Here is an 18,001-nt window from a genome sequence, read left to right on the forward strand (position 1 = left end):
CGCTAGTCCTGAAACAGGTCATTGGTGGACAAGGTTGACCTGACAAGCCATAGGTAGGAAGGATGTCTTTCCCCTTGAGTCAGAGAGAACTCCCAGAAGCTTCCCTCTCGTGGAGGGATAGACCAGGCTTGGTATCCAACCCAGGGATCTTAATATCCCCGGGTCTTTCCTACGTCCATCTTCTGACATGAGATAGATGGTTTAGAGAAGAGGAAGTCGTCCAGATATGGGATAATGCCTATCCTCTGGCACCTGATGAAAATCACTGCTTCCGCCATGATCTTAGAGATACGTGGTCGGATGGATTGGCACATGGTAATATGCACCCTTCAGCACTACCGTTGCCATTACCGAGCTCAGTCCGATGAGCGAGACTGCCCCTGATTGACTCCATTTTGAATTGCCTGTACCGGACCGATTCGTTTAATGGCTTCAGCTTTATGATGATTCGGTTCTTCTCTGATGGCTTCCTCATCAGGAAGGGACGTGCATAATGGCCGTGTCCTTCTCCCGCTTTGGCACCCTCGCGTTCTACCGGAGCAGATCTTTGGTAAGGAGCCCTGAAGGAGTGGAGGCTGTAGGGAGGTTACCCCTAAGCATTACGGGGAAGGACTCTTGAACCCAATTTTTTTTTTTTAGTCCATCTCATATGGTACGATGGACCCACTGATTTGTGGAGATGGACTGCCAGCGGGTAAAAAAGAGCGAGACGACCCCCAACCGGGCGTCATTGCTTATCTGGGGTCTGGTGATGGTTAGGGACAAGGATGCTCCTGCCCTTGTCTCCCTATACTCTTCCTGAGTATGTCAACAGGACCAGGGAATCTCAGCCAGTATCTCATGCCGGTACTGGCCCAGCCTCAAGCTGCTTAGCGGCTGTGATCTGATGAGGGCAAGCAAATTCAGCTTAGATTAGCTGTTGACAGAGGTTTGGTCACGGGAAGGATGAAAAATCCGTCTCCTAGGATTTCTATGTTTCGGAAGAGATGCTTTTGTCCGAAGCTGTGTCCAGAATGTTATCCAGGACAGGCTTGAACCCATAGTGGCCCTGGAAGGGGATGGCGCACCATTTGGAGATAAGTCGCCTCCCTTAGGATTTTAACCAGGGCACTCCTCTAGAGGAGTTAGAAAGGACGGCAGCTTTTGCGGCTACCCGGACCTGGTGAGAGCAGTCATGCTCAGCCTAGAAGAGCCGATGCATTAAACAATTACCCGAGACCTGCGAATTACAGGCTGGTCTTCCTGGTCCAAAGTTGTTAGCGACCGCCAGAGGAAGAATCGGCTAGGAACCTCGTTGCTTTCTGCAGTACAGGTAGGGCGTCCGGTATCTTTCCCCCTAAGGTGTCCGGAGTCTGTGCGTAATCACAGAGACAGGGCATGTGAAAGCCATATTAGCTTTGTAGCAGATTTGTTGAGGTGTCCCAGGACTTCCTTGATAAGCTCTCAAATATATATATATTTTTCCTCGATCCATTGGATCTTTGAGCTGGGAACCCTCATTTTTATATATGGGGGCCTCCTTTTATGGAGGATCAGATTCTGTACGTTCTCGTGTACAGGACACCTCCTTTGGGCTTCAGCCCAACATGTCGTCCTGTACCGTGTATTTAACTTCTTCCTCCTCCACCCCTATGGAGCTCTTAACCATACTGATTAGCTCACCCACATTCCCGGAACCAAGTGATATTTCTTGTTCCCTGGTTTTAGGGGTGGACGTGGAAGAGGAACCCTCAATCTCCCGAGCGTCCTATGAATCCGAGGACTGAATTTCGTCCGAGTCTATCAGAGCTTTCTTCCTCCTCCTAGAGGGAGGCGGCCTGGGAGAAGGGAGCCATGGAGGAGTGAACCTCCTGTATTATGAGGGATTTGATACTATCCAGGAGAGAGGGCTGCTCAGCGCGAAGGACCTCTCTGTACAGGACGGGCAGAGTTTTCCCCGTATGTCTAGGGAGTCTGGCAGCACACATTTTACACTTGTGGCTGGTTCTCATAGGGTCAGAGACATTTTCTCCCCATATTAGAGAGAGGTACGCTACACCATTTTAGTAAATAATGCTGGATAGCCAGGCCCGACACCTGCTACTTACAGTAGGAGGGGGTATGCTGGGCTCTGCAGACGCAGAGAGCGGGCTTGTCACCGTCCATGCCGTCTACAGTCAATGTCAGACAGGTCTTACCTGGTGATCTCCTCACCCGGACCTTGAAAGATTGAGGGTCCAGCATTGTTTGTGCACCACCTCTTCCCTTTGGCCACTGGGGGCAACCACATGAGGACGCCCCAGAATGTGACCGCCGGTCCCAGGAGTAACGCTCCCCCCCCGTGGAACACAGTGACAGACCGGAAGTGACGCGCGACCCAGTGGAAAGCCCAGTAACACCTGAAATGGAGGAACGCCACCCCCGGCCAGCGTGAACCCCCAGGAACCGGCAACATGGAGGAGGAAGCCGGGGAGCTATCTGGAGGACCCCGGCGTGCACATCACCGCCTTGCTTTACCCCCAAAAGGAGGCGCAGGAAAGGTGGGAGAGTCCCGAGTCCCACCATGCAGGCGGAGACGGGAGCAACCATCGGAGGCGGAGCGCAAGGCCCCCGACCTCGGCTGCCCGGCATCTGACAGGTATCCTAGCTGATACTGGGCATGGGGTGCTCCCGCTCGCCAGCACCATCGTGGACCTCTTCATGCCCCATAGAGGACAGGAAAACACTGGTGGTTGCAGGAAGGGGAGGGATATTTAACCTCTTCCTGTCCCCTATTACAGCAGGGTAGACCTCCTCCGATGTAGCTGTCGTGGAAGGTGACTAGAGAAAAATAGTTATATAAATTGGGTGGAAAAAGAAAAAACCTGACAAAAACAGGTGCAAAAGCAATAACAATCAGGGCCTTTGTGATTTTATGTTAATAAGTTTAAGTCAATATGGTTTGCATCCATTTATGAAAATATCTGACATTTGACTAATTTACTGAATTGGCTTAAAAACTGTAAAGTTTTGGCATCGCTTTGAGAGCTGTAACTTATTTTTCTGAAGGAAAAAAAAAAACAAATTCCCTAATTGCATTGCTTTTTTTCCTCAATTCTGTTCATACACCACTCTACAGTAAACCAGATAACAGCTTTGTTCTTCAGGTTGGTACAATTATAGAGTATATTTAGTGTTCAATGTAAAAGGAAAAAAAACAAAAAAAAACAAACTTAAAACATCAGATGACTGGCATTTATGTACACCACAAGGGTGTGTATGCAAGTGGTGGCTGCTAAGAATTACTACCCCCCAGGAAAGGTGGGGTACACAGCGATCAATCCCTCAGAGACCACACATTTATCATCCCTTAATTAGGTTATTGCTGGTTGAAATGGTCTAGTAATTGTAATCACTCATTTTCTTAACAGTTGTCATAGTACACATACTGTACAATAATGTCAAAACATGCAAACACATAGTCCTGGATAATCGCCTTTGATATACAAAGAGCTTTCAGACAGATAAGTTATTAACCATTTACCTGTTTTACCCATCCCTGCCCTTTTAATAAAGCTTTACAATGTTACAGATTGCACATTTCATTGAACAGCAGAACAGTGACATCTAGTGGTAAAGCAATTGTTTTATAGTTGCATGTGAAGACTTGAGTACATGCTCCAAAGGCAATGGGGAATAAGTAGTCGTTGCTATGGGATCCACATTTGCTGTAGCTTTTTTTCCTCTGAAAAGGTTTTGATGAAAACCTGGAATAAGCAAGTGCATATGACTTGTGAAATGACTCCTGATGGGATTTCTGTACCAAACTAGTCCATGGCAAATCAAAGGCTGAGGGGTGACCACCACAGACATGACCTTTGAGCTTCATGCTTAATGGTTGGCTGTTGCATCATGTTCACACATCCATTTGGGACTTGAATTTCCACTGTCGGTCAGAGAGTTGAATGAGCAGACAATCTGCATTTACATTTGAGTTTTTTTTTTTCTCTCCTAAATTATGTCACGCACAATGAATGAGTGTTTTACATGGATCAGTCGCTCAACCCACTCACATTACACAATTATCATGAACGATGGTCGTTCCATGTTAGAATTTGACAATATTGGCCCATGTAAATGTGCCTAAGGTACGAATACACTTTCTGGGAAAGAATTTTTTTGAAAAAAGTGGCAGTTTTTGAAAGTGCCAAAAGTCCATATTACCTTAGCACGAAGATGCTCTGCCTAAAATGCCATTATACCAGAAATCATGCAGTTAGGCTATATTTCCCAGATCTTCCAACTTTTTACAAAGAGGCAAAGTAGTCTGCAGGGAGACTTCTGCTCTAAAGCCTGAACAATTGTGAATAGCGTTGGGGATCCGTACTGCTTAAAGTTTAGCAACTCTGCACTTTTTACACAGATTTTACAAAATGTACAAGAGGAGAAAGGATTCTGTAGGATTGGAAAATCATTGCCGCTTTCTTCCAACCTATAGTCACATTACTACATACAGCATCATACTGAGTTGTAATACCAAATACATCTGGCACAGAGGAGGTGCTGTTTTGGGAAGAAAAAAAAATCCCTCACAGCAGCCATATTTTTTAGTCCAGTGAACCCTTTATAACATCCAGCATTGTTCTGCAGTAATAAGATGAATACTTCATATCAAAGTATAAAGTAAATAGCAGCAATTTCATTACATTCATTGAGATGAGCCGCTAAAGTCCTCGCAAGCATCCATAAACAAACGGTGAGTTCTACACAAAAGTTTATTGCGATCATGTTACTGTCAACGTTGAACAAAAACAGAAAAAATGAAATAAAAATATGTGATTTACATTTATTAAACTAATGGTCAAAGCACAAATTTACACATTCTACACACTAGACAGGATCTGTGTCACACTGGTCTTTCACTGACAGGTTTCACTGGAGGAGACAATAAATTTACAAGACTAACAGGAATCCCTAGTATAAAAACTGTGTACTTATGTAAACTTACAAGGAACCCAAGGTCATGGTTTCCATCTCAACTAAGTCATCCATTTTGTTGCATATTTTATTTAGACTGCAGGGGATGGAGAAAGCTGGCACATGTATATGAAGACAAAACTAATGCTCGCCCCAGTATCATTTAGCTGCTTTTGCCTGGTCCCATTTTTTTTCGTGTTATTGAACTTCAAGTTTTGAATTGAGGTTAATTTGCGACGATTTGTCTTTTCCAGTCTGGAATGTTGACCTGGCAAAGCTGAAGACTTGTACCTGTAGATTTCTAGTCCGTTTATTACTAAGCTGCTGTGGAGAAGTTCTCATCGCCATACTGAAAACAAGGCACACACAGGCTCCTCAGCAAGGTGTCTGATGTTATCCCAGCATCTTGGATTTCATACCTAGAAGTAAAGCAGATAGTGTCTCATTAAAGTGACACCACCGTGACTAACAGGGACATGCAAATACAAGGCATCTAGCAAACATCCACAGAAAAGTACTCTAGTTATCCATAACATGGCACCCATATATCCATAGGTCTATACAGGATGATTCAAACAGGAAGGTGCAAAATTCTAGCTTTGGAATTCATAACAAAATTACCATGAAAACACTTTAAGTTTTATCTTTACGTAACTAGTGGTGACATGGCAGATGACTAGACAGTGGTCTGATTCTGTCCAGACCAAGGTGTACCAGTATATCCTGTGATATGCACTCCGCTGTGTCAGTGATGAGTGGTCTTGAAAACGCCCAGCCAGCTCTACAAGTAATTCACGACGCCGACAGATAACAGCTGATCCAGCTGATCGGTGGGGGTGCAGGACTAACTCATCAGGCTAATGAGCTATCCTACAGATAGGTTATTTATGCTAAAGTAGTGGCCAACTTTATCAGCCAAGCTAAAAGCCTATAAAATCCCAGGGTTGCTAGTGTCAGATCCAGTATGGACCTAATTGCCTCCTTGAAGCGTGTAAACTTTGTGCAGATCAATGATTTTTGGATCAATACTAAAAGGATACAACAGGTGATAAGCCAATTTTTTTTAACTAAATATTCATCTAGACTGTTTAAATATAAGTGTACTTTAAGGGCATGTGCAAATTTCTGTCACAATCTTGTAGAAGTCAAGAAAACATTTTAGTGCAAAATGCAGTGTTCTGGCACATACAGCTTGTTTTAATTGCAGCCACTAAAAATGTAAATTCATTAATAAGCTTCATGAATTTGATTCATTTGTTAGCTGCCTGTGCACAAGAAGATAAACTTAGATTAGTGTACTTATGCCAACCTGTCACATTGTACTGTTTTTTTTTACCAAGCTTTAAAAAGTTGGTGGAGCTGTAAACAATGTTGTCACGCTATTGTTTTGCACAACTGTGTAAAAATGAGCAACTTAATAGCTGTCTGGTATAATGTCCTTGATGAATTCTCCTTTGACTGCTAATAATGCCCCAATCTTACCAGTCACTGAATGACATGACGTTGTACAAAGACGGCCTTTCAACATCTGAAAACACTGACTGTTCGTTAATTGTACCAGATCCCATGTTCTCAAACACAATCCAGTCTCCGACATGCAGCTCTGGCAGGAGACAGTGGTCCACAATTATGTCAAGTTCATCGTAAGATGGACCCAGGAGGCTGCTGACAAACACCGGCTCGTCTTCCTTGCACGTCTGAAACAATGACAGGTTATTAATGATAAAACTGAGGGTCAGACAATCTGGATTAAGACTGAGGAATGTGGCGGCTCACCTTATGTACTCTGGGGGCAGTATTCAAGCTTTCAGATAGTTTACTTGCAAAAGAACCATAAACTCCATCATTCATGCAATAAATAAAAGCTGGTCCGTTACTGGTTTGCTTTCCTGAAATGGAATAAGGAAGATCAGGATGGCAGAAAATATATATATTCTAATTGCATTTAACCTGAAACTTCAATATATTTGCATTTATAATTTCTCTAACTCTGGTGACCCATCCGTTTGTTTACATAATCTCTTATTGATCCAGCCAATCACAGGCTGCCGTAGCCATGTGTTTGGCCGGTGAAGGGTTTGGTGGTCAGAGGGAGGAGTTTTTAAAAATAGTGGTTTGAAACTTTAGTTTTAGCCTGATTTGTTCTGACAAGTTATACAAATATGTGATACATCCCTAAATGATAAAATGTATGCTATTTGAAGTCTCCAAAAAACAAGTGAACTTCCCTATGATACCCATCTTTCCAAAATAAAATTAGAAGCTGCAGCAATGACAAAATAACCCATGCACCCATTTAGACTCTCCATTATAAAGCATCCCTAGAATCGCTTGCCTTTTGATTTCTTTAAGACAGGCAATGGCCCAACAAATCGGCAAAGTGCTTGTTAAGCTTGCCATCAGGAGTATATATACACCTTTGTGCTGCAGAGAACAGGATTTTTGGTTGCTTACCGTAAAATGTTTCTCAGAGCCTTCATTGGGGGACACAGGAACCATGGGTGTATGATACTGCCACTAGGAGGCTGACACTATGCAAATAAAAAAAAGTTAGCTCCTCCTCTGCAGTATACACCCCACTGACTGGCGCTTTTATTAATCAGTTAGTGAGAAAGCAGTAGGAGAAGCAATAGAATAGAGAACAGGCAACTCAACTAGAACTATATTACACAGAACAAAGTACGGAAGTTGAAACATGGGAGGGTGCTGTGTCCCCCAATGAAGGCTCCAAGAAACAGATTTTACAGTAAAGCAACCAAAAATCCTGTTTTCTCTATCGCTTCATTGGGGTACACAGGAACCATGGGACATACTAAAGCAGTCCCTGGGGTGGGAAACAAACTTCCATTAGGTCAGCGGACTCGCCACCGCCACCTGCAAGATCCTTCCTAGGCAGGCATCCGCCAAAGCATAGGTGTGGACCTTGTAAAATTTTGCAAACGTGTGAACAGAGGACCAGGTTGCAGCCTTACAAAGCGCACCACCCAGGACGCACCCACTGCCCAGGTGGAGTGAGCCTTAATCCCAGAAGGGGGCACTCTGGTCTTGATCCAGTAAGCCTCTAAGATTGCTGATCTAATCCAGCGAGCAATAGTCGCCTTGGAGGCCGGCAAGCCTTTTCATGCACCATCTGGGATGACGAAAAGGGAGTCTGTCTTCCGGAACGCATCAATTCTAGCCAAATAGACAGTCGTCACCCTGACCAGGACCTAGTCTGTTCAAGGAGCGTTCCTGGGGATGAACTGGAGCCGGGCAGAACGATGTCTTCATTCAGGTGGAAAGCAGATACCACCTTGGGGAGGAAGGACGGTGGAGGCCGTAGAACCACTATCTTGGTGAATCACCAAAAAAGGAGGTCGACAAGAAAGCCGCCAACTCTGAGACACGCTGGATGGAAGTAATGGCCACGAGAAAGGCCACTTTCCAAGAGAGAAAGGATAGAGAAACATTCTTGAGAGGCTCAAAGGGGGAACCTTGCAGAGCCTCTAGGACTAGATTGAGATCCCGGGGATCCACTGGAGCCCGATACGGCAGAACTGCATGGGCTGCCCCTTGCAAAAAGGTTTTGACCTGCGGCCGAGAGGATAGCGTCTTCTGGAAAAGAATTGAAAGTGCCGAAACTTGACCCTTTAGAGACCTAAGGGCCAGACCAGCGTCCAGGCCTACCTGGAGGAATGCTAAAATTGAAGGGAGCGAGAGACATCAGCAGAATGCGATTGGACCCGCACCAACGAAAATAGGCCTTCCATGTTCGATAGTATATTCTGGAAGACGAAGGCTTCCTAGCCCGGATCATTTTGTGAATTACCCGATCTGAAAAACCTGACTTCAGCACCACGGTCTCAATGGCCACGCTGTCAAATTGAGCGACCGAGAATTGGGGTGGTAAATTGGACCCTGAGACAGCAGATCTGGTCTGTCTTGAAGTGTCCAAGGAGCGTACGCGAGAAGGTTGACTGTCCGAACCAAGACCTTCTGGGCCAATCCGGCACGATGAGGATGACTGGTACCCCTTCTGCCTTGATCTTCAACAGCTTGGGGAGAAGAGGAAGGGGAGGGAACAGAGGGGAGCACGAACTGTGACTAAGGAATGGTCAGAGCATCGGCGCCCACCGCGAGGGGGGGGTCGCGGGCCCTGGATACGAACCGTGGAACTTTCCTGTTCACACGGGACGCCATCAGATCCACGTCCGGAGTACCCCATCGAAGGCAAATCTGATGGAAGACTTCCTGATGCAGAGACCATTCCCCTGCTGCGAGGCCCTTGCGGCTGAGAAAATCGGCGGCCTCGTTTTCCACGCCAAGAATGTGTACGGCAGATATCGCTGGGACTGACATTTCTGCCACATGAAGTATCTTGGATACCTCAGCCAACGCCAAGGAACTCAAGAGTCCCTCCCTGGTGGTTGACACATGCCACCGATGTGGCATTGTCTGTCTGAATCCGAATTGGCAGACCCTTGAGCAGCTTGTCCCAATGAATCAGGGACAGGAAAATAGCCCGTATCTCTAGGAAGTTGATCGGAAGAGTTGCTTCTTGCGTCAACCAACGGCCCTGTACTGTGAGATGGCGAAACACTGCGCCCCAGCAGAGAAGGCTGGCATCTGTCACCACTTGCCAATATACCGGAAGGAACGACTGGCCCTGGGTGATGAGAGGAGATGTTAGCCACCAATTGAGGGACATTTTGACCGGAAATGAGTCGAATCGGACGATCCAGGGAGGAGACAGACCTGTTCCACTGAGACAGAATGGCCCGCTGATGCGGTCTTGAGTGGAATTGGGCAAAGGGAATCACCTCCGACATTGCAACCATCCTCCTTAGGACTCTCATGGCTGATTGGAGAGAAGAGAGTCAGGGGCCCTGAAGCAAGCGAACATCCCGAAGAGTTACTCTTGTCCTCGGGAAGGAAGATCTTTGCCTGACAGGTGTCGAAAAGTATGCCTAGAAACACAAGGCATTGTGTTGGAACCAGGCAGGACTTTGTGTTGATGATCCACCCGAATCGGGCGAGAGTGTCGCAGACAATGGTCAGACTTTCGAGAGCCTGGGGTAAGGATGGAGCTTTGAGGAGGATGTTGTTGAGGTACGGAAAGAGCACGAGACCTCTGATCCTTAAAATGGCCATCAACGCTGCCATGATTTTTGTAAAAACCCTGGGGGCGGTGGCGAGACCGAACGGCAATGCGACAAACTGGAAGTGATCCTGATGTATCGCGAAACGCAGGAATTTCTGATTACTCAAGAACATTGGGACATGTAGATAGGCGTCCTGAATGTCTATGGAGCACAGGAATTCTTGTGCCACCATGGAAGAGATTACTGAACAAAGGGACTCCATCCTGAAATGTCGCAGACAGACCCTTTTGTTCAGTAATTTTAAATCCAGAATGGGCTGATCCGTGCCACCTTTTATCGGTACTACAAACAGGTTTGAATAGAAACCTGTGAAGCACTTTCTGGTACGTGAACAATCACTCCCGACCTGAGAAGAGAGGCGATGGCTGTAAAGAAACATGGAACCAAGACGGGGTCTTTCGGGGGCCAGGATTCGAAGAATCTATCCCGAGGACGAGAAAAATTCTATTTTGTATCCCGAAGATACAAGTTCCCTGACCCAAGCGTCTTCCACAGAGGCAAGCCAGATGTCCCTGAAGGCAAGAAAACGGCTGCCCACCTGGGAGGGATGCGCCGGTGTTTTGATGCCAGTCATGCGGAGGAAGACCTTCCAGGTCTGGCCCTGGTAGATCTACCCTGGAAAGAATGAGATCGCCAGGAAGAAGTGGGCCTAAAGGAGACTTTTCCTATCTTAGCACGCTTGAGGCCTCTGCTGGTGGGAAGACGTTTCCGGCTGTCGTGAAGCGACGAGAGGCTCGAAAATGACGTTTTGGAGGAGGCCGACGAGGTTTTGACTGGGGAAGAATGGAGCTTGTGCCCCCGGTGGCGTCAATAATCTGGTCCAGCCTATCGCCGAAGAGGCGCAATTCCTAAAACGGTAAGCTGATGAGGGACTTTGACGATAAATCCGCTTGCCAAGCTTTAAGCGAAACTGTGCGCCTAATAGCCACCAAGTTGATCGATGCCTGAGCTGCGCAAGATGCGGCATCCAGGGAGGCAGAGATCAAATATTCGACTGCGTGCGAAATTTGGTTGGCGAGGTCTGCCAGCTGCTCTGGCTGGTCTCCAGCTAGAATGCCTTGGCGGAGGTCCTTAGCCCATTTTGCTATGGCCTTAGAAGCCCAAGTAGAAGCGAAGGCGGGGCTTAGAACAGATGCCGCCGCTTCGAAAGCTGACCTTGCAAAAGATTCTATGACTCAGTCATTAGGGTCTCCTAGAAATGCTCCCTCAGAAATCAGAAAGACCGTGTTGTTAGATAGTCTTGAAACCGGCGGGTCCACGGCCGGTGAAGCTGACCAGTCTGCAATGAGTTACGGCGAGAAAGGATATAACACACCAAGGCATTTTCCTCTTTGGAAGCACTTGGTCGAATTTTCTCTCTGGAAAGAATGTTCTGGAACTCCGAATGATAAGCTTAGACCTTGGAAGGTGGTTTAGGCAGTCTGAAGGAAACCTCCTGGTCCGCAGGCAAATCTTTGATATTGAAGGACTGGTTAATCGCTGCAATGAGGCTCTGAACCATATCCCTCATATCAGCGATTTGGTCCGAATCCAACTCCAGAACATCTTCAGAGGGCGCACACATCCGAGAAAGCCTCGCCTGGCTCAGGGAAGGAAGATAGTGATAAGGGAGGCCGCTGGGATGGACTATGGGACGATGCGGAATGGGAAGAGGAACCGGACCGGTGCTCCCGTCTGGCTCTTTTGCAGCTAATATTAGCAGGCTCGACCGGAGCTTCCTGTGAGCTGCTGGGTTCTGCCGAAGACTGCAGTGGCAACTTATTCAGTACGGACACTAAGGTCTGAGACACCTTGGTGAGGTCCACCACAGATTGTGACAGAGGAAGTCCACCCTGGGATAGGGGCCTCAACCTCACTCGGGACGACCGGGGGCTCCTGGGCGATGGGTTCAATGGGCTTGTTGCAGTCCTGACAGAGGGGAGAGGACTGACCTGATGGAAATTTGCATGAAGAACATGCAAAATGACTGACTACCACGGAGGAAGAAGCAGAGCGAAGTGGTTTAGAATTTGACATTGTGAGCTAACCCACTAACAATGCCCAGACGGTTAGGGGACGGAGAGCTGAGGAGGGTGTCAGTCTGCAGTGCAGAGCTACTCATGGAACTGGTGTCCTGAAGCGACTTCCAGTAAGGGACTGCACAGCATGCTGGAAACGCAGACTGAAGAGAAGAGAAGCAGCTGACAGGCTGAGGGGAATGGAGCTGTGAGAGAAAAGCGCACGTTCCTGAAAACGGTGGGCGGTAATTAGCTCAAGAGAGGGGGCGGAGCTAACCACTCAGGAGCACAAAGATGGCGCTACTCCCTGCCTATAGGACAACTGGGAGGAGTGGGCGGGGCCATGCTTCTTCTCTAGCCCTTAATGAAGCGGTGGGCGGCGCAAGACAGGCAGGAATGTCCCTCGGAAGAAAAACCCACCCAAAAAAGAACAGAAGCCGGGGCCTGGATTAGAAACTGCGGCCGCCGAGGCCTTACAAGGAATGCAGTTCCGTGCGCTAGCAGCCTGATATGCGGTGAAATTAGGTAACGTCCTAATGGTGAGGTACTGATGCCCGTTCCCCACCGCCCAGGGAGAGAATGCTACTGCCAGGAGGAAGGGAGAGGGGCTCAGACTGCCGATACTTACCTTCTGCAGTCCTGACCTGCCTCATTATCCAGTGGGAAATTATGCAGACCGTGTCTCGATCGACCAACAGGCTCTGGTAGGAGAGTGGTTGAGAGACAGATGGGAAGCCCGAACACGCATCCGTGTTCCTGCCCGGTAGACATATGAGGATACGGGGTGGCAGTTCTTGCTGTACTCAGTCTCTTTGTGGGAATACAGATGTGACTATTCACTCTGTATCTCTCCTGAACCTGTAAAGAAACGACGCACACTGAGGTAGATAAGGGTCCAATGAAAGACCCGTGTCCACCTCCTACTGACACTAAGCTAAACTGATTAATCGAGCGCCAGTCGGTGGGGTGTATACTGCAGAGGAGGAGCTAACTTATTTGCATAGTGTCAGCAGCATACACCCATGGTTCCTGTGTCCCTCAATGAAGCGATCGATAGAGAAAATATTCTTAAGTGCACAGAATTGTTCTGTGCACATCAGAGTGCAGTCAACCTGTCTGAATGGGCTTTTAGGATTTATGTTAACTGGAGAAATACAAAAGCATTTTACAAATCCAAAAGACTCAATTTTAGAGACAAGCTTTAGTTATGGGAACAGGGCAGACTTAGCATATTCACATCTCAAATTGTATATTAGAAGTAGACTAATATTACCTCCAGGAAGGTGTTGATCATATTCAACAACTTTCTTTGCAATGATATTCACTACGAGAGTAAATGCAGATGAAATGTAATAGCTTCCAGGCTCTGCTATGACTCTAACTCCAGATTCCTCAGGAAAATAAGCGTCTAGCAGAGGGCTGATTGCATGAGAAACCTACAAGACAAGCAGCTCAGGCTTAGTCCACACCTTACACCAAAGCAGAAATCAGGCAGATTTAGGATCACATGCAGCATCAGATGGCTCACCTCTTCTAAATGAAATACACTCCCTGAAAATCCTCCACCAATATCCAATATACTCATCTTAAAACCAAGCTCTTCCTACAAAAAGGAAAAAAGCAGAAAGTGTTATAATAGTGTCTGATTAGGACTGGATACATCTCCCTGACCGGTTTCTTACAAATATGCTATACAATTACTCTAATTCCACCAAAAAAAATAAATAAATAAGAATAAAAAATAAAACCTTTCAATGAAAATTAGAACTAGGTGGTGGCATTCTCCTAGTCAAAAGGTTGTGTCACTAGACTGGCTTTGTCAGTGCCGATTGGACAGTGTTGGGGCTAATTCAGCGGTCAGTTTTTCCACTTATAAATTTTAGCATAGTTTTTCTTGTATAGAACTTTTACCCACCAACAGGCAAGTCCCCAGTCAATGAACTAGATCTGTTCTGTAACCATTCGTAACCTGGATATCTATGCAAGTTGCTACAGGGACACAAATAAAAACCTAATACTGCAGGTACTGTCCTCCTTACTAAATGCTAGTACTTCCTGACCGTTTACTGTGAGTCCCAATGTTTTGATGACATTGTGACCTTATGTGCAATGAGCTCAAACCTTGACACAGAAAACGACCAGCGGTGTAGTGTGTGACAGTACAAAGAGGACTGCAGGTACAAAAAAGTATAATACAAAAAAAATTTTAAGATTAAATTTACAGCTCTAAACAAGTACGAAAAATTCGTAGAAATTTGTCTCATCAGGAACGGTCTGGTCTTAAACTAAAACATAAGTGTTTCCAGAGGAATAAAACACTTACTCCCATATCACATACACAGCGGGCATCAGATAAAGCATGAGTATATGCTTGTGGGTCTCTGGAAGAGTTGGACACATGGAACCTGATGAAATAAGACAGTATGTTCATAATATGCAATGAAGTACACCAGCTACTTACTAAACTATAGGGCACCACACACTTTATACAAATGCATTATTAGCAGAAAGTCTAATAATGAAATTGCCACCGATCCAAAAGCAAACCACATTTAGAGAGGTCTATGAGATGTCAGAACATGAAGGTTTGTAGAGGTTGCAGAAAAACTATATGGAGATTGAGTCATGGCCACAAATTGGGAACGTACCGTAAAGACAAGATGGTTTGATGATTAATTTTAGGAAGTTTTATATTTAAAAACAGAAGGAATTGAAGACTATATTGAATGTAACATCCAAACGTGAGCATTTTTAATCTCTCCTTTACAATAAACAGCATTTTGTAACACATGACAGTGACATTCTTAATTCTAAGTTAAGATTTTTTTTTTTCCACACACTTGAATATACAATACTTTACAAAATGCAAATAACCAAAACAGGTCCCAGCCTGCAGCTCTGGATTACAATAGTTACATAATAGTATGAATTAGTATTCAAAACCACTAAAGGTTTGATGGAATATGAACATGTGCCATTACATGTATTAGTGGGTGTTCAAGGGTGAGGTCAAGTACAAATTTATGGCATATGGAAATTCATGAAGCTAGGACTCCCAAGAAGGCCTTTTGAGATCTCAGGACAGATCTACACATGCACATTATTCATCTTGGTAACTGTCCATTGCCTAAAGCCAGCGATCATATAGTGTCTAGGTTCTGGTGGTAGGAGTCAACAGTAAAGTGAACTTACTTTACACCAATTACTTGGACACCATTTTCCTTAGCACATTCAAGGAGGTGTCTGCAGTTCTTCAGCGTGCTACCAAACACCATGTTCATCTCTTCATCTCCACTGATGCCTTCTGTTGCAACATGAAGTAAGAGCCTAAGAGAAGGGGAAGATGATTGGGGCACAGTTGGTTTACATCAGCACATGATGTTTTGTAGTATGTCGACAAGCGTGCCACAGCTCGAGCGTCATCCTTGGAAGAGTCAAGAACTTAGTGAGAAATATTCCTGTATAGAAAGAAAACTAGCAATTAGGGCCCAAGACTGGGAGCTGCGAGTGGGACACATGGAATTACAGCAAACCATATTTCAGTACCTAATCGTGGGTTGTTGCTGTAAATAAAATATATACAAAATAAAATTCAGGATGAGTTTGAAAACAAAGTTTCCTTTTATACTCCAGTTCACTGGCCAAGGACTTACAGGACAGTATTCACATACTAATCCTAACTGCAAAATCTTCCTATAAGCAGCTCCTAATTCACCTTAAAGGGCAACTATTAAAATAATCAGTTTACATTCTTAAATTTCAAGCAAGATGTAAAGGCATTACTACATACCCTGATGTTTAAACAGAACTAAGTCTAGCAATCTGCAATTTCAAGACCAAGACTTTCCTCCACAGCTGTATGGCCCTACAATCCAGTCAGAATATCTTTCACTGTACAGTCATACCACATACAACTGGAATAACTTAAACCCAAGTTTTATATTTCTTTAGTATTGTGATCTCCTACAAAAAATGCTTCAGTGCAATCTGTATATTCGTGCACTTATCAGGGCCAGTGAAGATACAAAGCCACACTGACAATGGCCTCCATAGCTGGTGATATTACTCTACCCACTTCACAACTTATAGTAACATATGGTGACTGCTTTGTGTCTGCCCTTGTAGCATTTTATTATGCACAGGTATCATGTCATGTAAAATTACTCAACACCATCCTCAAATCTGCTCATGGTTGCTGGATTGAAGCCTATGATCTAATGAACTATATAGGGTTAATGTGTGTTGTGAATGCAGATGGTAAAATGCCATACTGTAATCATGCCGCTTTTTATTTTTTATAGACAGCAACCATGTCTATGTACAATTTCATATATTTGTAGATCGCAAACATTTGACGTATGGGGAAGGGGTTGGAAATAAAATATCTGTAAAGGCAGGTGAACATGGCCACCATGCACTGGTCTGCTAGCTGATCCTGCAAAAGACTGTTACAATAAACTGTGGACATTAAGGTTATGTATAAATCATGCAGAAAAAAGCAGAATGCCAGCTACCCAAGACTGGACTTCACATCCCATTACCAGGTTTGAAGTTCTAGGAAACCAAGTATAAAAGCACAGCTTTAAGACACCGAAGCAGCTTGAACACTTACTTGGCATTAGGATGGCTGCGCGCTATTTTCTTCAATTCTGCTTCATTGTCACAAGACATGATATTTACTCCAAGCTTGGCTGCATGTTTGATTTGAGCAATTTGTTTGCATGGATTATTATATATTACATTTTCCATAGAGATGCCCAAGTCATAGACCATTGTCATTTCATGCTGCAATGAGATGTTACAGTTCAGGAATCTTACATTGTCAGTACACCGTTACTTGCATCTTTCCATACTTTAACTGTTATGCAAATGTAAAATCTAGTATTTTTACTTTTCAGACATTACGGATTACATGTAATTTTTCCCTTATCTGCATAAAGATTGGAATTTATCTAGTCCTAGGCTGATCCAACATGCATTACATTTGGAAATATCAGACTGATCCGTTCCTATACTTAAGGGCAGCTTCAGTAGTAACACCCCACTTCATCTCTGCATTTATTTATGCAATAGACCCCCTTTAATCTGCTTACAATTAAAAACCCTTAAACCTTTGCTGTTAAAGACATTTTTTTCAATGGGCTTTTAGATAACTACCTGCATATTTTATCCACTGCCGGCTTAGAGCGGTCAACGTCTGCCAGAGATTCAGCTGCTCCACGTCAGAGCAGATCTTCCTCTTCCGTTCTGCTGTTGAAGGGACTCCAGAAGTCATGCTGATTGGCAACTGGCTTCCTGCAATAAGCCAGAGGGTATCCAGATGTCAATCAGCATGAGTCTGGCAGTCACACCCCGTTGACAGAGCACAGTAGAATGGAAGAGAGGCTGCTGCTCTGTTGACGTGACTTGAGCAGAAGCAGCTGAATCGCTGGCAGGAGCATTCTGTGACAGCTCTGTGCTGGCACAACAGGTAGGTACAGAGCAGCTACCTGCCTTAGTTCTTAGGCCAGTAGTAAAAAAAAAAAAAAAAAAAAAAAAAAAAAAAAAAAAAAAAAATAGTCCTGTTTAACTAATTTAAAAAGTTTTAGTTAGTTACTCTTCCAAGGACCAGTAAAGGCATGGTCTTTTCAAACTAAAAGCAGAATTTACTCACTTTATTGGCACAAATAAATCCAATTCCAAGGGCTGATAATATCTCCAGAACGGCTGGGGAGGAGTTACACTTCACACTATAAAATGGCTTTATGTGCCCCATGGTATTTTGCCATTCAATGTGCTTCTTGACAATCTTCCCCAGGTCAGCAACAAAGAAAGCATTTTTTCCTGTCTGTTGGGAGAAAAAAAAAAACCCACATCATTCCTACTTTGTAATTAAGCCATGATACTAGAAAGGAAAAAAGACCACAATTCTTTTCTCTAAAGTTGACA

General features: G+C 44.8%; 1 protein-coding gene across 1 annotated transcript in view; it reads right to left on the minus strand.

The window, feature by feature from the left end:
* Positions 1–4,715: 4,715 nt before the first annotated feature.
* AZIN1 (antizyme inhibitor 1) overlaps positions 4,716–18,001 on the minus strand; it is a 31,639-nt gene continuing 18,353 nt past the window's right edge. Inside the window, exons 4-12 of the mRNA XM_073590100.1 lie at positions 17,727–17,900; positions 16,686–16,858; positions 15,266–15,400; positions 14,397–14,478; positions 13,602–13,676; positions 13,347–13,509; positions 6,712–6,824; positions 6,418–6,632; positions 4,716–5,354 (exon numbers count right to left, since the gene is read on the minus strand). Of these exons, the coding sequence (XP_073446201.1) occupies positions 5,252–5,354; positions 6,418–6,632; positions 6,712–6,824; positions 13,347–13,509; positions 13,602–13,676; positions 14,397–14,478; positions 15,266–15,400; positions 16,686–16,858; positions 17,727–17,900 (1,233 nt within the window). The 3' untranslated portion in view covers positions 4,716–5,251. The remainder of the gene's footprint in view (positions 5,355–6,417; positions 6,633–6,711; positions 6,825–13,346; positions 13,510–13,601; positions 13,677–14,396; positions 14,479–15,265; positions 15,401–16,685; positions 16,859–17,726; positions 17,901–18,001) is intronic.

This window comes from Dendrobates tinctorius, unplaced genomic scaffold (genome assembly GCF_039654945.1).
Source record: "Dendrobates tinctorius isolate UK_male_01 unplaced genomic scaffold, ASM3965494v1 ptg000116l, whole genome shotgun sequence".
Taxonomy (NCBI): domain Eukaryota; kingdom Metazoa; phylum Chordata; class Amphibia; order Anura; family Dendrobatidae; genus Dendrobates; species Dendrobates tinctorius.